This window comes from Rhinopithecus bieti, unplaced genomic scaffold (assembly GCF_001698545.2).
Source record: "Rhinopithecus bieti isolate Rb0 unplaced genomic scaffold, ASM169854v2 scaffold_48863, whole genome shotgun sequence".
NCBI lineage: Eukaryota > Metazoa > Chordata > Mammalia > Primates > Cercopithecidae > Rhinopithecus > Rhinopithecus bieti.
In genome coordinates this window covers 145502-168914 of record NW_016819364.1, presented here as the reverse complement: position 1 = coordinate 168914, position 23413 = coordinate 145502, and the positions used below count along the sequence as shown (strand labels likewise).

At 41.6% G+C, this 23413-nt stretch overlaps 2 protein-coding genes across 2 annotated transcripts in view; one reads left to right on the top strand and one right to left on the bottom strand.

Annotated features, from left to right (window-relative positions):
• Positions 1-1377: 1377 nt before the first annotated feature.
• Positions 1378-3487, bottom strand: LOC108519676 (uncharacterized). The gene has a single exon (XM_017858843.1). It carries the CDS (start codon positions 3405-3407, stop codon positions 3009-3011), a length of 399 nt encoding a protein of 132 aa, XP_017714332.1. The 5' UTR covers positions 3408-3487; the 3' UTR covers positions 1378-3008.
• LNPEP (leucyl and cystinyl aminopeptidase) overlaps positions 2960-23413 on the top strand; it is a 104032-nt gene continuing 83578 nt past the window's right edge. The window contains exon 1 of the mRNA XM_017858842.1: positions 2960-3506. Within this exon, the coding sequence (XP_017714331.1) occupies positions 3488-3506 (19 nt within the window). The 5' untranslated portion in view covers positions 2960-3487. The remainder of the gene's footprint in view (positions 3507-23413) is intronic.

Sequence of the window (23413 nt, the reverse complement as noted above, 5' to 3'; positions counted from 1 at the left end):
TTAAAGATGAAAACATAATGGGTTTGGGCTGTGAAACTGTGATATCATGTTCCCTCAAAAAGGCTCTATTAAGTCAAATGTAAAACAGTATCCAATGAAACAAAACAAACTTCATTATTATTCTTTTGTTCCTAGGTAGGATTCTGAAACATTTTGGTTTACTATTCTTACTTCCTATACGAAACCATATTTATTTATTTATTTATTTATTTATTTATTTATTTATTTATTTATTTTTTGAGACGGAGTCTCGCTCTGTCGCCCAGGCTGGAGTGCAGTGGCGCGGTCTCGGCTCACTGCAAGCTCCGCCTCCCGGATTCACGCTATTCTCCTGCCTCAGCCTTTGGTAGCTGGGACTACAGGCGCCCGCCACCACGCCCGGCTATTTTTTTTTTCTTTTAGTAGAGACACAGTTTCACGGTTTTAGCCAGGATGGTCTCGATCTCCTGACCTCGTGATCCACCCGCCTTGGCCTCCCAAAGTGCTGGGATTACTGGTGGGGGCCACTGCGCTAGGCTTTTTTTTTTTTTTTTGAGATGGAGTCTTGCTCTGTCGCCCAGGCTGGAGTGCAGTGGTGCGATCTCCGTTCATTGCAACCTCCGCCTCCCCGGTTCAAGCGATTCTCATGCCTCAGCTTCTCAAGTCTCACCCTTCGGAATAGCTGGGATTACAGGTGTGTGCCACCATACCTGGCTAATTTTTTTTTTTTTTTTTTTTACATGTCTTTAAATGGTCCTTCTTGTCTTCGTGTGTGTGAAGAAATGGGAGGGGCGGGAGGCAAGAGGTTGGCAAAAAAATCATTTGTCTTTTTGTCAAAGAAATCTCAAAAAGACATAATGATCCACCTGTATTCGCTAGTGCATTTTTTACCACATGTCTCTGCAGAATTGGGATATTTAAAAGAAAACACAAGGTAACATGTTTCACACTTAAAAGCATGGTAGACTGTAGGTTACAGGTGACGCGAGGTGAGGCGATTTAACAAGCTGCGGTGTTTTAAATATCTCCTATACTAAGTGGTTTGGTTGCAAAAATAACTCCAAGGGAATATGACATGACCTAAAATATAGAGAAGAGCATCTTATTTAAGCAATACAATGTGTGAAGTATGTTAACAAAATCTAGCTCTGCATATACTATATAATGTCTGAACTGGGATACATCAGCCCCTGTGGTTCACAGTTTTTGGTTCTGAAATGCCAGCACAAGGGGCCAGCCTAAGGGCTCTGATTACCTTTCACACATTAGGGAGACAGCAGCTCTAACGTATCATATGATACAGAAACCTTCTCTGTACTGATCAAACACATCATTCAGTATGGAGTCATTAACTGGAAGGGCTTGCAGCAGTGGAAGTGAACTCTAAACACCACTACGTCCTTCACTTATTCATGAAAAAATTATTTATTGTATACTTACCCAGGCATTGGGGATACAGCTTTAAAAAAGATTACGACCCTACCCTCACAAAGTTTGCATTCTTGAGAGGGAGACTGATAATACACAACAAATCCAAAACATTGTTTCAGACAGTGTTGAGTGCTGAGAAGGAAATAAAGCAAGGCCAAGTCTTTATAGAGTGTGGCTATTTCAGATGTATGGTCAGACAATGGTTCTTTGCAGAGGTGACATTTGAGCTGAGATTTAAATGACAAGATGGAATCAGTAGGCAAAGTACTAAGCAGAAGAAACAGTTCTTGTGCGAGGAGCGAGCAAAAGGAATGATTAACAATGATGGGTGGAACTTGGCGATTTCCAGGAACAGCATGAAGGCCTCTGTGACCAAAACATGGTGAGAATGTGCTGATGAGGTCCCAGAGTTAGGCAAGGAGTTTCATTTTTTTTTCTAAGTGCAGTTGGTATGCACTGGAAGTTTCAAGTAAAGCGTGGATTGTGAGGGATGTAATAACAACAGTTTAAAATACAATATTGTACTTCGACTTGACTTCTTCGAAACCTAGTTTCCAATTCTAGTGCTGGTCAAACAACACCCTGGCCGTCCCTGTTTGCGCAGGCTGTTTGCGCTCGCCGCGGCTTGTTTGTCCCTGGCGCCCCGCTGTTGACAGCCTCGGAGCGTGTGACAGTTGGCAGGCGCAGTGAGCCGCAGCCCGAGCCAAGTCAATGCAGGGGCCGGGGCTAAGGGAGGGGAAGAGGCAGAGGAAGCGGTGGTGGCGCGCTGGGAGGGCGGCGGCCTCTGCAGCGAGGGGTGGTGGCGATGCGCAGACCGAGAGGGGGAAAAGGAAGCCGTCCCCGAAGAGCCTCCTCCGGGCTCACGGGGCCCCTGGCGGTTCGGCCCCGGAGGCTAGCGGGTCTGCCCGATTTGGCACTGGAAACAATGGTGGCTCGGGGCTGGAGGCAATGGCGCGAGAGCTGGGGGGCAGGGGGGACTAGGGGAGTTTCGGTTTCTCGGGCCTAACGCCGCGGAGCCTTGCTGCGAGCCCCAGCGGTGGCACCCCCGGGAACCGCAGGTGTTGATTTAAGGCTTGGAACAGGCAGGCCTTCTGCCCACATCCTGCGGCGCCCGTGATCCCGCCCGGGCGATCCGGCGCCGGGTTTTGTTATCCGCCCGCACCTAGAGGCCAAGCCCGCAGCCGCCAGCCCCGGGACTGGACCCCAGGGCGCCTTCGGTCCTGGACCCCAGGGAGCCCTCGGCCCTGCGGGGTCCCCGCCCTCTCTTCCGTCTCTTTCTCACTGCCCTCCCGGGGCACTATGATGCGGGAGGGCATCCCTGCCGAAAAGACCTACAGCGTCTGTTCCCTCGGTCCTTCGAAAAGTGATCCTTCCGCGGCCAACCTCCCCAGGGAAACCGGCGATTCGCGGTTCGGATAGCGACCTTCGCCCGCAGGTTCCTGCTCTGCCTTCAGACCTCGGCTTCAGTGGCACCTGCTCAGCGAGGCCTTGTCTCACCAAGCCATCCGAATTAGCTACCCACTTGCTCGCCATCACATCACCCCGATTGAATGCGCAGCGGGGCACTGACTTTACACTCGTGTGTCTTCTGTGTTTATTTATGGTCTGTTTCTGGAATGTCCGCTCCTGGGACTAGGACCATGTTTTCTGGTGCAGTGCGGGTGTCTCGGCGTCCAGGATCGGGCCGGTCGCAGTAGGGCTCCACAATTGTTGAGTGACTGAACACGGTTCCCGGCCGGTGAGAGCGCGGCAGCCAGGTCCCCTTCAGACAGGGGCGGGGCTTTCCCGGCCCCGCCCAGGCCCCGCCCCAGCGCGCACCCGCTCCCACCTCGCCTCTCGGCCGAGCCGCTGGGGGTTGGACTGTGCTTTTCACTCTTGCTTCCCTCGCTCTTTCTGCAGCCGCCACGAAAACCCGGAACGGCGGAGCCACCGAGCGGCGGAGCGGCGCAGCCCCTCGCGGCACCTCCCTGGCAGCCCTTGGAGGCCGCGCTGGGCATGCTCAGTCTGCTGGGCCGCCTCAGCTTTCGGAGTAGGAAGCTCGGGCGCTCGGGCTGTGAGGAGCCGCGGAGGGGGGAAAATGGAGCCCTTCACCAATGGTGAGTGGGCGGCCGAGGCGCTGGGACCCAGGCTCTCCGGAGCCCCGAGGGTAGTGGGCAGTCGTGATAGGCGGGGTCGGGCTGCTGCGGTCTCCCCCCACACCGCGGGCTTCCCACGAGGGTTGGGGGAGGGAGGCAGAGGGGATCTGGGGGAGGCAGGGAGGTTCGGGGGGCGGGCGGCTGCCAGTGCAGGACCCCGGGCTGGCGTGAAGGTCAGCGCCGCCGCCGCTCGCCCGGGGTGCGGCCGGTGGGCGAACCGCAAAGTTTGGGCTGCTGTGCGCAGAGGAGTGGGCAGTGGGAAAGTTGGCAGCTCAGGTTTGCCCCCGGAGGAGGCGGTGTCGGCCCGACTGTCCTGCAGGAGCTTTAAGCTGTGGCAGCCGCCGAGCCCAACTTTTGTGGGGCGCCAGGAGCTGTCCCCCTGCCCTTCAGTGAGCTGCCGGCGTGACTTTTCCTAATAGGGCGGGGTGGGGGTGGGAGTCTTGGCAGGTTAATGTTGTGGAAGGAAGGAAAACTTCAGGAAAGGCTTGCTCACCTCGCTCGGGGCCGCAGAGGTGCCTTCCTGCAGTGCCACCCTGCTGACCCTGCCGAGGCACTCCGCCGGGCCACCACGCTTCCCCCCACTGGCTGCAGATCACATCAGTTTTTCAGTCAAAGACTTGTTAATGTCAAGGGTTCGTCACGGTGATACCACTGTGTGACAGGAAGCGAGAGTCAACGTAGGGAGCCTGCACCCTGCAGACAGCCCTTCAACTGAACGGGGAGCATAAATCCCACCTTAGTTAGAACGATGGCTTTTGTGCGACCCAGAAGTGCCAGAGCCACAATATAGGGGTGAGATGAGATGTCTTACCATTTTGCGGTGTTGAATGTGTGGATTCCCTTTTAAGATAGAAAGTAGGAAAACTGCCAGTAAGGGAGACTACTCACTAAAATTAGAGGATTCACTCTCTGGTTGACATGTTTTCCTGAGTGTGGTTGGTTACTTCAAGTAGAGTATCCCATTAATAGGGGCCACAGTCTATCCCTGTTTAGGTATGTTAGTTACCCAAATCCCAGCCAGACTTTGTTGTATGCTGTGCTTCATTCATGGGGCTGCGAACTCCTGATTATATTCTCCCTTCTCCTAATATAGAATGCTTTATTCTACTGCCATCTTTCTGTCTGTACTGTTTAATTAGGCTTACTGATAACAACTTTAATTCTGAATTTTCTTTCTCATTCAGGTTCTGTTTGTAACTACTAAAACTTAAAGAATAGTCTGGTGAAGTTACTGGAAGAATTAAGGAAGGTTTGAGCTAAAAGGAACTAGAGAGACCATCTAGTACTTTAGTATAAAATATGTTTAATACAAGTTGTTAAGTCCTTGTAAGTGACTATTTCAATGCTTATTCTTTGTTCTTGGTAGAATGCTTGAAGTTACCATGTTTTTAAATGTGAAGTTTCATCTAAATTAAAAAAAAAAAAATCTCCGTGACAAGGCTGACTCACCCATTTGGTCAAGATTAGTGCTAGCTGATTTGCTGAACTTTTGCCTACAGAATTAAAAGTATCTTCTCAAGTTTTAAAATTGGCATCTTTTCTCTCATAGAATATACTTCTAGATGTGGGTATTTGCAAACTGTCACATTTGGGAGGACAATGGAAAAATCCCACAGAAGAGAACAAAAAAAGAAGCAATGCTTCAACTTTCATGTAGGAAATTGGATTTCTGATCCTTTCCTATCTTTCAGAGTTGATGCTGGAGACAACTTGGCAGTGCATAATTTTGGTTAATGTAGCAGTCACTTCTTGGAGCCTTATTTAGCATCCTTTTACAAGGAAAACAGAAATGACAATATCTACAGTCAACAAGAAATTAAATGTTAGCAATTTGAAGTGCTTTTCAGGTTTAAGATGGACAGCGTATTTATTTGAAAAGTTTTGAAGGATTGCTGTAGAATTTTCTGGTGTTTTCAAATGACATGGTACAGTAGACAGTTATATACTTCATCTTTTTGAGTACAAAAAGTAATGCATGTATAATGCTCCCATTGGTCTGGGTGTGATGATGCAGAGTATTTCATTATCCATAGAATTTATGATTGCAAGATTTATCGAGCCTGTTATTGGATTTTGTTACACATTCATCCTATTTTAATGGAATCTTTCCCACTTACACTTTCTCATGTATCCCTATATACGTAGAGAGGTGTGTGAGCTTAACAAAAAACAGTTTCAGTAATTTAGGACCACATATCTTTTAGTCAAAAATCTTGTCACTGGTTTCACCTACTGATCTATGCATTTGTAAAGGAAGTGAATTTAGTTTATATCTTGTCACTCTAGCCTTCACTACTCATCTATTCCAGTACGGTTTTTTTGTAGTTTCTCTGTTTTCTGTCCAAAGTTGCCACTGTTATGACCTATTTTTGTTGGGCCCTGCTCTCTACCTGTTGATAATTTGTTCATTTGATGAATATGCCATGTTAACCTGTTCAGGTAACATACTTCTGCAAACCATTTAAAATGCATATCCCCGGAAAGGGCTTATAAGGATGGATCTTAGTGCTAGGAATTCCCATTTAGCTCAGGATCTATTTTTGGCTTTGTCCTTGGGAGGGATTGCTATTATGCTGAAGTCTGGACATCCGGTCTGGGTTTGGATCTTTGGTGGCTTTTTTATGATGAGAGATGTGCTGGACCAGTACTTAAGATTGTTTTGGCAATAATGATTATGTCTTGTTAAGGCAGGTGGAGGTAAAACTGTTAGGTCATAGTGATTTGTATATTACAAAAAAAGAATCGAAGGCAACTATCTACTTTTTTTGATAGGGATATTAGATTAAATAATTCTTTGATGTTTATCCAGATTTTTGTCCTCATTTGCATGCAGGGTTGGTATATTTTGGAAAAACTTAAATTCATCTTAAGAAATGCAAATGCTAAGGTTCACCCTCAGAATCTGATTGAGGAGGTCTGATTATATATGAGAATATATACTAGAAAGTATGCTATACTTTCTTTTTCTTTTTCCTTTTTCTTTTTTTTTTTTTTTTTTTTTGAGTAACACAGTCTCACTCTGTTGCCCAGGCTGGAGTGCAGTGGCACAATCTCAGCTCATTTTAACCTCTGCCTCCCGGGTTCAAGCGATCCTCCTGCCTCAGCCTCCTGAATAGCTGGGATTACAGGCGCCCGCCACCATGCACAGCTAATTTTTGTATTTCTGGTAGAAATGGGGTTTCACCATGTTGGCCAGGCTAGTCTTGAACTCTTGATCTCAAGTGATCAGCTCACCTTAGCCTCCCAAAGTACTAGGATTACAGGCATGAGCCACTGTGCCCAGCCGAAAGTATATATACTTTCTAGTTTGTGATATATTCTAAAGTACATCTAAAGGTTGGTATTTTGGTATTTTGAGGTCCCAGAATGAAAACATAATTTAAACATAATTTAGTTTGTTTTTTTTCATATGAATGTAGGTCCTATAAATCACTTTTGTTACCACAGTGTGGTGCATAACCAAACAAGGAGGACTTAACAGACTTAAAATATTATTTTGTTTTCATTTTCAGATTGGTATCCAATTGAAAGTATTTTTCAACTTCAGAAATGGGAACTCTGGGCAACAAATGAGATATTTGTGGGTTGTAACACAGTGTAAAATTGTGATTCCATCTTTTAATTTTACGCATAACAATTGTTCTATAGATATGCGTGTCTTTTAGAAAACTTTTAGCATCACTTCTCAAAATGTGAGCATACCACATTTTATTTTATTTTCTTTTGCTCTATGAAAATTTCCACATTGAAAGAAAACCCTTAAGAAATAGGAGCTCCTGGTTTCTCTGTGTGATGGAATGTAAGTTAAATCCTGTTTTTATCTTTCTGTCTTAAGTTTTTTATTTTATTTGGGGGAAATAAGACTATTAGGAATCAAGTGTTAGCATCTCTGATGATCTATGGTTAAAGCTATAGCTGGAAACAGCCCAGTTTGTTTTTGAAACTGAGTGTCGTTCTGTCACCAGGCTGGAGTGTAGTGGCACAATCTTGGCTCACTGCAACCTCCGCCTCCCAGTTTCAAGCAGTTCTCATGCCTCAGCCTCCTGAGTAGCTGGGACTACAGGCATCCGCCACCACGCCCAGCTAATTTTGTGTTTTAGTAGAGATGGGGTTTCACCATGTTGGCCAGGATGGTCTTGATCTCTTGACCTCATGATCCGCCCACCTCGGCCTCCCAAAGTGCTGGGATTACAGGCGTGAGCCACCACGCCCAGCTGAAACAGCCCAGTTTTTAACTGGGAACCAGTGGTAGAAAAGTTCTTTGCTATTATTTACCAGTTTCCAAAAAGTGTCTTGATACATGCATAAAAACAGCGTATTTTAGAAACTCTTATAACCAGTGATTATCATTTATCTATAGGTTATCCTTGATAACTCAACCTGAAAGATATATAACCAGAGAGATTGGTTATAAGGAAATTATATAGAAAATAAGTAAGGGATAATTTTCTGCTCAGTAATTCAGTCATACAGCCATCTTTTGAATGCCCACTTACAAGTAGATTTTCTGCTAGGCACAGTTACATTAAAAAAAAACCCACAACCTTGTCATCAGATGATGCTTACCTAAATAAGAGAAATAGAAGAACCTAGTTTTGTTGTCATGCTAATATGAAAATATGCAAACAAAGAAGAAATAAAAAAGCAATAAAGTTTTGTCTAAGACAGTATTCTAATTATGAAATAAATGTACAGAAATCTGTTCATAACTGTTTCCATAAGTTTGCATGTCTACTAATTTAGTGTAATACTCCTATTAGGAAACAGCAGTGTTAATCTTCTCTATGAAAACATTAGGAAATTGAGATTTGGAAGAGTTCAGCCAAGATTACCCCAGACGTTGGGATGGACCTAGATGGGGCCTGTGGTTCTTGGCAGTTGAGGTGAGGTCAGTGCAACTATGTTTTGTCAATTAGTCACCTCATGTCTTGAAAACTGTAGGGCAGTAGTTCCCAAACTTTTCGGGACCAGGGACCAGTTTCATGGAAGACAGTTTTTCCATGGACCAGGCTCCAGGAGATATATACTTTCTAGTTTGTGATATATTCTAAAGGGGAGAAGGTTTTGTGATGACTATTGTGCACTTTATTTCTATTATTATTGCATTGTAATAGACAGTGAAGTAATTATACAACTCACCATAATGTAGAATCAGTGGGAGCCCTGAGCTTGTTTTCCTGCAACTAGACAGTCCCATCTGGGGGCGGTGGGAGACAGTGACAGATCATCAGGCACTAGATTCTCATAAGGAGCACACAACCTAGATCCCTCACATGCACAGTTCACAACAGGGTTCGTGCTCCTATGAGAATCTAATGCCACTACTGATCTGACAGGAGGTGGAGCTCAGGTGGTAATGCTAATGATGGGGAGTGACTGTAAATAGAGATGAAGCTTCACTCCTGCTCACTCCTGCTGTGGCCCGGTTCCTAACAGGCCGCAGACTGGTACTGGTCTGTGGCCTTGGGGTTGGGCCCCCCTACTGTAGGCCTTTCCATAATATAATTAGAGGAACCAGAAAGACACAGTCTTTTCTTTCTTTCTTTCTTTTTTAGTTTGAATCCCTAGATAAATTTCAGCAACTTTTCTGAAAGTTTGCAAGAAACCAGGATTGAGAATGGAGGGACATTTTGGAGCCCTTGTGGTGGTACAGTTTTTTTTATATCTAGAGTTTGACCTAGATGTACATCTGGCCATTGTAGAGAGGGTTGCTCATTGCCTTGGTGTTTCTGGACAGTAAATGGAACATCAGAAGTTCTCTGTGTCCATGGAAGTGTGGACAGGATTCCCTTGTAACCTCATCCATTGTTGTAATCCATCTGTGATTGTCCTAGCAGCACCTGAAGGACTTTGCATTTTACAAAGATGTTTAGGGAAAATTGGAAGAGGAGAATCAATGATGAAGATGAAAGAAATGTGGAGATTGGGGGTAAAGGAAGAAGCTGATAGGCAGAGATTTTAAAAATGGTCATGCCTTAATCTTTGCAAGCCTTTGGTTCAGAAATGAGCTTCAATTGGAGATCTGGACAATGTTGTATGAGGTTGAAGACAGAGTCTAGGTTCGAAGAGGACGGGTAGGTGGGTCTGGTTGGATTAATGGAATTGAGGGCTCAGGGGACGAATGAGTTAAGATTGGCATTTGGGAGCCTTGGCAAGAGATAGAAAACATTTGCTAGAAATTTAAGCATACGCTCTTTTCTCTTTTATAGTCAGAAAATTCAGTCACTTGTAAGTTGGGACTGTTCACTTTCCTGAATGTTTTAGATTTAAAGAAAAAATATAGCTCTTTGATAAACCACATGGTGTGGAGCTGTGGTAAGCCTGCTCTTGCTCCTGACTCACCACCGCTCGCTCTCACCAAAAAACAGGTTGGTCAGGAGATACAGAAAAATGCCCATGAAGCCAGAGGTGGCAATTCACCAAATTAGAATCACTCTAATTAGAATCACCGAGCCCGGCATGATGGCTCGCACCTGTACTCCCAGCACTTTGGGAGGCTGAGGCAGGCGGATCACCTGAGGTCAGGAGTTTGAGGCCAGCCTGGCCAACATGGTAAAATCCCATCTCTTTTAAAAATACAAAAATTAGCTGGGTATGTTGGCACGTGCCTGTAATCCTAACTACTTGGGAGGCTGAGGCACAAGAATCACTTGGACCCAGGAGGCGGAGGTTGCAGCGAGCCGAGATCATGCCACTGCACTCTAGCCTGGTGATAGAGCGAGACTCCATCTCAAACAAACAAACAAAAAAAGAATTACTCTACAAACAAGAAAAGAATCACTCTAACGAGCAGCAACATAAAATCCTTGGAGAAGGTGTGTGCTGACTTGATCGGTGGAGCCAAGGAAAAGAATCTCAAAGTTACAGGACCAGTTTGAATGCCTACCAAGACTTTGAGAATCATTACAAGAAAAACTTCTTATGAAGGTTCTGAGACATGATATTATTTCCAGATGAGAATCCACGAGTGACTCATTGACTTGCACAGCCTTTCTGAGATTGTTAAGCAGATTACTTCCATCATTATTGAGCCAGGAGTTGAGGTTGAAGTCACCATTGCAGATGTTTAAGTCAACTATTTTAATAAATGATTAGCAGTTGTTTAAAGAAAATAAAGAAAAACTATAGAGAGCTATCTACCTTTTGGGACTACCATGGTAGCAGTCATTTATTCTTTTTTTTTGGGAAGGACGGGGACAGGGTCTTGCTTGGCTGACCCTTGGCACGGTCACAGCACTGCAGTCTTGACTTCTCAGGCTCAAGCGATTCTCCTGCCTCAGCCTCCTGAGTAACTGGGACCACAGGTGCACACCACCATGCCTGGCTAATTTTTGTATTTTTTGTAGAGATGGAATTTCGCCATGTTGGCCAGGCTGGTCTCGAACTCCTGGGCTCCAGCGATCTGCCTGTCTTGACCTCCCCAAGTACTGGGACTATAGGTGTGAGCCAGTGCGACCCTGTGGCCAGTCTACTATTCTTTATAGCCTGGCTTTGCTTCACTCTTCTACTGGTGCTTATGATATAACATTGAACCAATTAATTTTTTAAAAATTCCATCCTTAACATGTAAATGAGGAGGAAACCAGGTCATTTGCCAAATAAAGAAAATTCAAGCTTCCAAGGGAGTTTCAAAAAACAATGGAGGATCAAGTTCTATTACAGGAGATTTTTTGAAATTCTTTTTCTTCTAGTACATATTGCTTAATGAAGGTACTCCTGGGCATTCCACATATTTCAAAAATGTAGTCAGTGAAACAGAACTTGAATCAGTTGTCTGAATTTCTCTAGATTGTGGGGCTCAGAGTCTCCTCCAGCCAATTATCTGGGGTGAAGGAAGTAAAAGAAGGCTTCCTGGTGTTTCTGCTGGGGAAGGCTTCTTCAACTGAGGGAATAGAAGAATGAGGAGTGCAGTGAGAAAAGGATGCCTCTATGGGTTGGATGTGCTCCTTTCCTCTTGCAGCAAGTGATGACCAGCGCTATGTGGGAGCATTTCCCAGACAACTGCCTCAGGTGTCATTCAGTGCCATAGAGGAAATTTCTGGTAGCGAAGGAGGCTTAAGCCATGGTATTTCTCACAGCTGAAACTTATTTTGTCAAATTTAAAACAGTTGTTAGTATATTCATCAATGAAACATTATTACATTGTTAATGCAAAGAGTCAAACTGTAAAATCTTTAAAGAGGCTTATTCTGAGACAAATAATGTGTGACCAAGGCCCGAAGCACAGTCTCAAGAAGTCCTGACAATATGTGCCCAACATGGTTGGGTTACAACTTGATTATATACATTTTAGGGAGACAGAATTTATAGGCAGACAACAATCAATACATGTAAAGTGTACATTGGTTCAGTCTGGAAAGGTAGGATAACTCAAAGCGGGGACTTCTATTCCAGTTCATAGGTGGATTCAAAGATTTTCTTTTTTCTTTTTCTTATTTTTGCCTTTTTTTTTTTTTTTTTTTTTTTTTGAGACAGAGTCTCATTCTGTTACCCAGGCTGGAGTGCAGTGGTGCAATCTCAGCTCACTGCAAACTCCGCCTCCCAGGTTCAAGCAATTCTTGTGTCTCAGCCTCCTGAGTAGCTGGGATTATAGGCATGTTGCCACTACACCCAGCTAATTTTTGTGTTTTTTCAGTAGAGGTGAGATTTTGCCATATTGCCCAGGCTGGTCTCGAACTCTTGGCCTCAAGTCATCACCCACCTCAGCCTCCCAAAGTGCTGGGACTACAGGCATGAGTCACCACATCTGGCCACATTCAAAGATTTTCTGATTGGCAATTGGTCGAAACAATTATTATCTAAATACCTGGAATCCATAGAAAGGAGTGTCTGGGTTAAAATAAGGTAAGGGGTTGTGGAGACCAAGGTTCTTATTGTGAGATGAACCCGCCAGGTAGCAGGATTTAAGAGAATAGGTGGTTATTATCTCTTATCAGAACCTAAAAGGTGCCAGACTCTTAGTTAAATCTCTCCTGGATCGGAAAAAGACCTGGGGCAGTGCAGTGGCTCACACCTGTAATCCTAGCACTTTGAGAGGCCAAGGCGGGAAGATTGCTTGAGGCCAGGAGTTCAAGACCAGCCTGAGCAACATAGTGAAAGCCCATCTCTACAAAAACATTAAAAATTAAAAAAAAAAAAAAATTAGCCAGGTGTGATGGTATGCACCTGTGGTCCCAGCTGCTTGAGAGGCTGAGGTGGAAGGATCACTTGAGCCTGGGGAAAGGGGAAGTGAGCTATGATCATGCCACTGCACTGTAGCCTGGGCAAGAGAGTGAGACCTTATCTCAAAAAAAGAAAGAGATCAGAAAGGTCTTTTTCTATAGAATGTTCCATACAAGAGACAGCTTTGCAGGGCCATTTCAAAATAGGTCTAAGAAATATATTTTGGGGTAAAATACTTTTATTTCTTTCAGAGCCTGCTATATGTTGTGTGATATTATACTAGAGTCAGTTTAGAATTTGGTATTTTATTGCTACAAAGAGTCTGTTTTGTCAGATCTCTGTTTTAATATTAATGCTGATCAGTTGTGCCAGAATTCCAAAGGGAGGAGAGTATGATGAGGTGTGTCTGACCCCCCCTTCCCACATAGCCTGAGCTAGTTTTTCATGTTTACTTTGGAATGCCCTTGGCCATTCAGAGGGGTCCATTCAGTCAGTTTAGGGGCCTATAATTTTATTTTTGGTTTACAAAATCATTCCAAGATCCTCTTTAGAGGAAAAATGTATAGAATTTAGTGGGAATGATTGAGGAGAACTCAATCTTGAGGAGAGCTCAATCAAAAGAAAATGTTTAAAATATCTTTTTAAGTTAGTATTGGTAATGTGATTTGAAGACAGAAAGAATGTAGTACATGTCTGGCATCTGCTTGTCCTATAATTGTTGGAAGGGCCTCAATGATTAAATAAGGGAGGCTGCCATGACATTTTAGTCTTGGTGAGAAGAACTAGTGTATCCAGATTTATCAAGATCACCTGCAGGAGTTTGGGCTGGCGCCCTCTTATTACTGGTTTCTCTGTTTTTTAAACTGGAGGCTCAGTGCCTTAGGGTTTAGATTGGGTAGCTACATTATGAAGATAACTCAAACTGAACAATAGAGTATTGGGTATTAGTGGGAATAAGAAATGCATTGCTTTTTAAAGCAACAGCCTCACTTCCATCTGCGTCAGTACAGTATACTGAGAGGCTTGGTAACTTTCCAGTTGTAGGAAGTGCACAGAAAAACAATTGAATATAGAAAAGAGGGTCTAGTCTGACTTGGGGATTAGATAATAGAGCATGTTGAATTAGATGGAAATAAGCACATGTTCACTAAAGTGTGGCTAGCTTTGTTCAAGTCCAGTTATTCATTGCAGTTGGGTACATAGTTCTGTTTTAATTAATTACCAATTCAAGAAATACAATTGAGATTAAGACTTGAATTTATGCATAGAATCTTTTCTTGGTACATTATCGAATGACAATGACTATTGGTAGAAAAAATGTAGTTACAATCCCAGCCTTTTGACTAATCCATAACTAATTTTTTTAAGTTGGTTAATGACAAGCAAACTGGCCCTCAGTCAGTTGCAAATTGATGACAAAGTTGTTACTATAAAGACTGAAGACTGTCATATACCTGGTGCTTTATCAATCCAATAAGCCACATGGAAAAATATTACAAAAACTTATCTGCAAAGTAATTTTTTGTTCAGATGCTTCTGAGATCTGGCAAATAAATGTATTCACCAACTGAGAGTTTTTTTTTTTAACTCACAAGTTTTCTGTATACATTGAAGAATTCTTATAAATTTCCCTTGCAGATCCCATTCACTGATATGCATTCTCTGTTAAATAACTCACAGATACTCATTATATCTAATGTAATTTTTCATTTTAAATAAGGAATTATAGGTTAAGATGTTCTTTTAAGACTATAGTATATCCAGTTGATGGAATTTAAAAGTAGAGTTTTATCTTTAGATCTTATAAAGGTATTTGCAGCTATACAGATTTGCTTGAGAGATTAATGAGCATACATATTTAGGCATCACTGACAATGTAAATTACTTTAGATTGCTAAATCTAACAGGGGCCCTAAGCATTGTTAAAGACGGGCACCTATATTGTGAGGAAAGATTTAAGAAATACTTCGGCAGGTAAAGATTTTTTGTTAATTTGATTAGGGGGACAAGTTTGTATAAATATAAATGTAAATAATTTTACATAGGAAAAGAAAATTGAAAATTGGAGCTAAAATAATTCGATTTTTCCCTCAACAAGGTTATTGGCTGTCTTTTAAGTGACTAAAAGAGCATATCTTTATATGAATTTTAAGCATGGTCATATGATTAATGTAAGGATAAAGCCACCAAATGCTCTCAGTATTTATTCCCATGCTATTTGTCTGTTTTTTAGTTCATGGAATATTGTGTTGTATTTGGTATTTTGATGCTTTTGAGATGTCCTTTAGACAGATTTTTAACTACAGGAGTTCCTCTGTAGAATCGACAATGTGTTTGTCTCTCTGTGGCACTGACAACGTTTTTTAATGCCTAATTGTTCAGTAGAGCTCCATGGTTATTATTAGAACTTTGTACATTATTATAAATATTTTATCTTAGTTGTATATTCCACTGCAGATAGCAACCAGAAAACTAAATATAGAAGTATTACATATAGAGAGAATATAATGTACAAAAAAAATCTTGGGAGATGAGTGATTTGGGTTTAATTCTATTTTATTGAAACCAGAGAATAATGGGATTCAAATCTACTTAATTTTTCTTATTTTCCCATTTTCTCTTTTGAATTTTTTCCTTTTACATTATGTTAGAAATTTGTTCTTCGTCTCTTATTTTATCACCTAGGCAGAAAACAGCAAAGCATAAATCATTTTCAGGTCACCATGCTTCATTCTTCTTTTATTGGGGAAGGGGTCGTGGGGATCCAGGAAGAGCACAGTGTAAACATTTTAATACAGATTCCTCTTTTTTTTTTTTTTTTTTGAGACGCGGTCTTGCTCTGTCTCCCAGGCTGGAGTGCAGTGGCATGATCTCGGCTCACTGCAACCTCTGCCTCCCAGGTTCCAGTGATTCGCCTGCCTCAGCCTTCCGAGTAGCTTGGATTACAGGTGTACACCACCATGCCTGGCTTATTTTTGTATTTCTAGTGGAGATGGGGTTTCACCCTGTTGGCCTGGGTGGTCTCGAACTCCTGACCTCAGGTGATCTGCCCTTCTTGGCCTCCCAAAGTGTTGGGAGGATTACAGGCGTGAGCCACCATGCCCAGCCCAGCTTCTTCTTGCATACTGTTTTAAACTGCTTGCTTCAGTTAAAAAGTATTTTTATTTGTTTTGCTTTTGACTTACGCCCATGTATCTTTTTAAAAATCTATTCTATTTTCAAAAGATGCCCTCCCAAATAAATACATTAAATCCATTAAAATATTCCTTTATTGTATGCTACCTTGTTCTAAGCTTTGTTCTTAAACTTACAAACATTAATTTAGCATGGTCCCTGATTTTGAGGAGCTTACATTCTTGTGGAATTATTTCTTGAAAAGATTATTGATATGAACATACAAACTAGCATACTCTCCAGAAACCATCAGACTTTGAGAATTATAGGTCCAGTCCCACGCCTTTTACTGCAGATATATTTGGTTTTGTACTCTTTTTTTCCCCCATTTTGGAGATCTATCTATAAATCTATCTTATTTTGTTGACTACTGTATAATGTAGTATAATAGTGAAGTGAAAAGTTCAGACAGCCACATTCAAATCCTGGCTCTTTATTCACTAGCTCTCTGATTCTTAAGGATATTACCAGAATCTCTTAATATCTTTAGTTAAAAACCTAAAATTTACATTCAAAAGTTAAAACTTTTTTGAAATTAGCATTGGTCTAAGATACATGGTGGTTTGGGCATATTCCAGCCATAGTGAGATTTTGAAAAGCTGGGAACTAATGGTATTTCTTGGATCCTAATTCTTTACTAAGGGCTTGAGGCGATTATAGGAGGATTCATTCCATTTCATATTTATTAACAATTATGAATTTGCATCACTTTCATGGAAGTGTTGCCTAAAGCAGGGGTCCCCAACTTCCATGTCAAGGACCAGTGCTAGGAACTGGGCTACACAGCAGGAGGTGAGCAGTGGGCAAGCGAGCATTACTGCCTGAGCACCTCTCCTGTCAGATCAGGGTGGCATTAGATTCCCATAGGAGCATGAACCCTTTTGTGAACTGCACTTGGGAGGGATCTAGGTTGCATGCTCCTTATGAGAATCTAATGCCTGATGATCTGAGGTGTTACAGTTTCATCCCAAAACCATCATCCCTTCATGCTCTTGCCTCTGTCGCTCTCCCCATGCCCCGTCTGTGGAAAATTGTCTTCCACAAAACCAGTCCCTGGTGCCAAAAAGGTTGGGAAGCCACTAGCCTAAAGAGTAGAGGAACTGTACATTCCTACATCCAAGTTAATTCTGGCCCAGGTCTGCTTTCATGGTGCCTTCAAGAAAATGCAATATGCAGCACCTCATTATTAATACAAATAGGTTCTATTTGTTCATCTGAAAAACATTAATTACATATAGCAGACAAAAACACAGTTCTTTTATATTTGCTATGATGGTTGGCATCTAACATAGTGTTTTGTTGCACACATATTAGATGCTTAATAAATGTTATCTGAAAGTAATGCTACTTCAAACAACTCCAAAGCAAAGACTTAACAGTTTTGTTTGGACTCTTAAATTAGAGGTCAGTCTGTCTGTCCTTCTGTCCTCCTTCCCTCCCCCCTCCTTTCCTTCTCCATCCTCCCCTTCACCTTTCCTTTTTCTATAAACTTTACCATAGCAAATAGAGTAATTCCAAATCATTTTTTGGAACATTCTTATTAGTTTTCATTCAGCTTCCCTTTCCACTGAAATGAATTTATTGAGTACTTGCAGTATTTCAAACCCTATGCTTTGTACAGAGAAGACAGTGCTAAATAGGAAACTCTCTCAGTGTTAGAGGGAAAGGAAGATGATGTGGAGGGAGGGAGTCTCTTACTCTGAGCATTTTCAAAATCAACATTAAAGAGTGACCCAACATTTCCCTCCTTTCTCCTTTCATCTTCTTATTTCATAGCTAGAGAGCTGCTGTGCGTTTGAGACCTAAGTGAGACCTAAGTGGTGCAATTAAATCAATTTCTCTTCCTACAGTGCTGCAAGGACTTCTGACTGACCTATATTGGGGCACTTTGCCCTTCATTAGAGAGCCACAAAAACAATTCCCTAGCCAATTAAATTCAACTTTTAAAAAGGAATTTCCTAATATACCATAGAGTTGGTGAGAAGGCAATGAATGGGTCACACATAAGCTTTCATGTAGCCTTATGGGAAGAGTAAAGGTTAAGCTATATCATGGTTGTCAGATGGGCAAAGCCACTGAAAGGCACGACTCTCTATTAGTTGACATAACAAAATATTAATAACTAGTGTTATGAATTTGTTGCAGTATGAGTTAAGGTATGAAAGCATGAATTTTAGACCTGACACTATCCAGGAGGTAAAAAAGTAGGTGTTTCTGTACTGATGTTAATCAAAAGTTAAAAATCAAATGACATTTTGAGGAAAACAAACCTAAATAACTCATTAATGACCATACAACTTAAATTATGGTGTGTGGTACTATGAATACGTTGATTCAGTACTTCCTTCCCCCTTAAGAAAATCTCCATTTCTCCCTACTCCTTAGTATATTTATAGAGTAATTATATGGGAACAGAGTATAGGCAGTGTAATAGTCTGCTCTGGCTGTTAGAATGAAGTAATACAGACTGGGTGGCTTCAACAACAGATATTTATTTACTTACAGTTCTGGAGGCTACTAGCCCAAGATCAAGGGACCACCATGGTTAGTTTCTGGTGAGGGCTCTTTCTCACTTGCAGAATGCTACCTTCTTGCTGTGTCCTCACATGGTCTTTGTTCTGTGCAGATGTGGAGAGAGCAAGCTTTGCTGTTTCTTTCTCTTTTTTCCAAGGACACCAATACTATTGGATTAGGGCCCTACCCTTATGACTGAATTTAACCTTAATTACCTTCTTAAAAGCTCTCTCTTCAAATGTAATCATATTGGAGGTTAGTGCTTTTTTTTGTTTTGTTTTGTTTTGTTTTTTGTTTTTTGTTTGCCAGTGTCTTGCTCTGTCGCCCAGCCTGGAGTGCAGTGGCTCACTGCAAGCTCCGCCCCCCGGGTTCACGCCATTCTCCTGACTCAGCCTCCCAAGTAGCTGGGACCACAGGCGCCCACCACCATGCCTGGCTAATTTTTTTTGTATTTTTAGTAGAGATGGGGGTTTCACTGTGTTAGCCAGTATGGTCTCTATCTCTTGACCTCGTGATCCACCCACCTCAGCCTCCCAAAGTGCTGGGATTACAAGTGTGAGTCATGGCACCTGGCACCCGGCACCCGGCCGGGGGTTAGTGCTTTAATACATGAATTTGCAGGGTGTTGGGGGTGGGGTGGGGGATATAACTCTGTATCATAGGAGTCTTAACTTTAGACAGTTTCTTTCTGTAAACCTCAGGGTAAAGAAAATTATTTTTCCACAGGAATAAATTATTGGAGTTTACATTCTTGCCTGAGGATGTTAGAAGAAGCATATATAGTTAAGTTCAATTTTTTTTTTTCCTGGACACAGTAATTCAGGATGATACAAAACCCCTTGTCCCATTTTTGTCCTGCACTGAAGCAATCCAGACCTTCTGTATTTAATTACTTTGTGTATTTATATGCTTTTTCAGACAGTATACTAAACTTTCATGTTTGGATCAAGATGTCTGGAGAGTTTGGGAGTAGTTTATCTTTGAAGGCAGAGTTATGCTTCTGAAACATTTTGGTTTTAGAATCTCCTTTACACTCTTAAAAATTTTTTTATCGAGGACCCCTAAGAGCTTTTGTTTGTGAGTTATTTCTCTAGATATTTAAAATTAACGTTTTAAAAAATTAATTTATTTAATAACAATAAAACCTTTTACATATTAAATAAAATTTTAATAAAAGAGAACTATTATTTTCAAAACAAAAGGATTAATGAGATGCATTATTTTCATTTTGCAAATCTTTTGATGTTTAGCTTAATAGGAATACAACTGGATTTTCAGATTTGCTTCTGCATTCAGTCAGTTGTAATAGCACAAGTCATGTAGCCTGTGGAAAACTCTACTGTACACTCATGAGAGAAGTGGAGTGAAAATGGCAAATAACATATTATTATGAAAACAGTTTTGACTCTGAAGGCCTCCTGCAAGGGTATCAGGGATTTCTAGGTGTACCTATATCACATCTTGAGAACATTAATCTTGCCTTTTTCAGGAGCTGGAGAGGAATAGTTTAGGAGTCCACAGAAGGTAGAAAGTGGAGCTGTTGGAATTGGGCAGCAAGTTTCTTAAGATAGATCTAGGTCACAGGAGGGGAATGTTCTGGCCAGGCAAATGTGCCCGGCCACATTATCAGATGGCTTGATTATGTGCGGATTCTGCCGTCATTTATTTCAGCCCTAGATGATTCTAAAGTAGAGAGAGACAGATTTTTCTTAAACCATTGCCTTTAAAACCATTGATTTTTATCCCTATATTTTTTGTTTATATCCAAAGTGTTTTCAACAAGCTGCCCTTTTCTCAACACCCCAGCCCCTCCACAAAAACATAATGGAGATACATCATTTAATTTCTCAGCCCTTTCATGATTTATTAGACTAATCTTAGTGTTTTGTGTTTTTTTTTTTTTTTTTTTTTGAGGTGGAGTCTTGCTCTGCTGCCCAGGCTGGAGTGCAGTGGCGCAGTCTCGGCTCACTGCAAGCTCCACCTCCCGAGTTCACACCATTCTCCTGCCTTAGCCTCCCAAGTTGCTGGGACTACAGGCGCCTGCTACCATGCCCAGCTAATTGTTTGCATTTTTTTTTTTTTTTTTTTAGTAGAGGTGGGGTTTCACTGTGTTAGCCAGGATGGTCTTGATCTCCTGACCTCGTGACCCACCTGCCTCGGCCTCCCAAAGTGCTGGGATTACAGGTGTGAGCCACCGCGCCTGGCCGACTAATCTTAGTTTTAATGAATTAAAGGCCTACTTGTCTAAGTTCATTTGCTTTATTTTTCTCCTGCTTTTCTTGGACCCAGGAATCCCAGATGATACAGAACTCTTTGTTTCATACCTGCCCTGCCATAGAATGATCTAGACCTAAGAGGTCTAGATTCAGTCCTCTTTTTCTGGACTTTCTGGGGCCATGAATGACTAGGGTTGATCTGCTTTCTCAAGCTTTGCCCCGGGCCTAACCAGGTCAGCCTGGGACCAGCCTGTGGGGTTTGACTATACCTGGAACAGATGGTTAATCTGTAATTAGCTTGCTATAATGTAATTTCCATTTGGCTGGCAGTGGGGAAAGGAAGGTACTTCCGGTAAGCTACACACTGATTTTCATCTAGGTGTTCACACATACCAGGTTTTAGGAAAGAGAGCTTGGTTTTAGGAAAGACAGCTTGACCCTCGCATTCCTGATTAGCATATTGTTAGTGTGAAAGTAAGGTGTAGACAGATAGATCTAATCACAAAATGGTTGGAGATCTTTTATCGTGTCCTTTTCTTAGGGCAAATTTAATAGAGGAGTTTGATTAGCACCTAAGAGTTGCTTAAAACTGAGTTACTAATTTTTTTTTCCCACTATTAATTGCTACCTCCACCCTCCTTGCCCCAGCCACGTTTCTCACAAACCCAGACATTCCTGAGGCCATTTAAAGTCCTGTTTATCCCATGGAATACAATGACATACAAAAGGACATTCACTTCTTGCAGGTTGGCTTCCCTTATATGAAACATAATATGTGGCCAAATAATATGTTGCTGTATATAAAAATGTGTGGTTCTCTCATTTCTAGGATTTTCATGTGTTATCTTGGCTTTTCATCTGAAAGTTTTCTCTTGTCCATTTGTATCTTGGTATTTTCTTTTTCAATTAAAATATTAATTTCTAAGAAGCAAACCAATCTATGTCTTAGGTTATGTAAACTAATTCAAGTTTTGTTTTTTACTCCAGATGTGTTGATAGAGGTTAATATAAGAAATGTTTGTGTGGCATAATGCAAAGGTTATTTCGGATTCTGAACCCATAGCAGGTTCTAACCGGTGTTCTCAGTTTATGCTTGCTTTTATCCTTGAGGTTAAGGAATGCTCACCAAGCCTTTGATTACTAGGTATATTGCAGAATAAATAAAATTGTCGCTAGTGTATATTCTGTATTAATCTGTCCACAGCAGCATTGTCAGTGGTCTCAATGTTCTCTGTAGACATTAGTATTGGGTTATGGCATGCTAAAATAGAGATAATTGAGACTATAAAGTTCCAAGTTTAAGTTATCAATAACAACCCTAAAACTGTCTTCCTTTTCTTTCCTTCTAAAATAAGACATATGGTAATCTGTGATCAGATATAAACATGTACATCCTGAAATGTAATTATAAGGTCAGCTGGCCTGAGCTAGAATTCTATTAATATGAAAGTAGATGATATACCTACCCATTCTAACTCATTCATTCAAAATACCTTGAAATAGTTATTGACGTTATAGAAATTTAGCCCTTCACTCTGCTGGTGTTTATGGTTAAGTGTCAGAAATGCTTTTATACAGAAGACCTTGTATGGTTCCTTTGTGTGAGTGGACAGAATTTGTGGAGTAAAGATCTGGAATCTGGCATATGAGAATGTGCAATAATTGTTCAAATGAATAAACTGCTCAAATTGACCTTTGTATAATTAAAATCAGAGTGCTGAAGTGTTGCATATTCCTCATTCTTGCAATTACATTTTTGAAACTTAAAGCAAAACAAAAAATAACCCTTCTATTCCTCTTTTCATGCCCATATTTTGGCAACCACTGATATGCTTTCTGGTATTATAGGTAAGTATACATTTTCTAGAATTGTGTATAAATTGAATTATATAAATTTTATATAATTTTATGTAAATGGAATCATACAGTGCTCTTTTTTGGCCTGACTTCTTTGACTCAGCATACTAGTTTCTCTTTTAAAAATTGGTAAATAGGGCTGGACACGGCAGCTCACGCCTGTAATGCCAGCACTTTGGGAGGCCAAGGTGGGCAGATCACTTGAGGCCAGTTGTTCGAGACCAGCCTGGCCAACATGGCGATAGCCCTGGCCAATGTGGCAATAGCCCATCTCTACTAAAAGTACAAAAATTAGCTGGGTGTGGTGATGCGCACCTGTAGTCCCAGCTATTTGGGAGGCTAAGGCAGGAGAATCACTTGAACCCAGGAGGCAGAGGTTGCAGTGAGCTGAGATTGTGCCATGCACTCCAGCCTGGCTAGGCAACATTGTGAGACTTTGTCTCAAAAAAGAAAAAGAAAAAAAATTGGTGAATAATATTCCATTCTACAGCTATGCCATAATTTGTTTATTCACTAATTCACCATTTGATGGACATTTGTTTTCAGCTTGGGACTATTACACATAAAGCTGCTGTGAACACTCTAGTATAAGTTCTTTGTATGCACATTCAGTTTTGTTTCTCTGGGGTAAATTCCTGTAAGTCGATTGGCTGGGTCATCTGGTACTGTTAAGTTTTAACTTTTTAAGAAACTGCTAAACTGTCTTTCAAACTGGTTGTGCCATTTCACATTTCCACCAGTGGTACATGAGAGTGCTGATTAATTTAGTATAATAATCTTTTTAATTTTAGCTAATCCAGTAGATGTGGTTACCTTGGGTTTTCATTTGCATTTCCCTAATGACTACTGATGTTTGTTATCTTTGTGTAGGGGGGAAGGAGAAATGGATTTTTTGAACATTAGTTCACCTTTTGTGAAATGGCTGTTCAAATCTTTTGCCCATTC

What these genes read in the sequence shown, in the direction of transcription:
- LOC108519676 (XM_017858843.1), bottom strand. Translation starts at nt 3,407, where the DNA reads ATGCCCAGCGCGGCCTCCAAGGGCTGCCAGGGAGGTGCCGCGAGGGGC.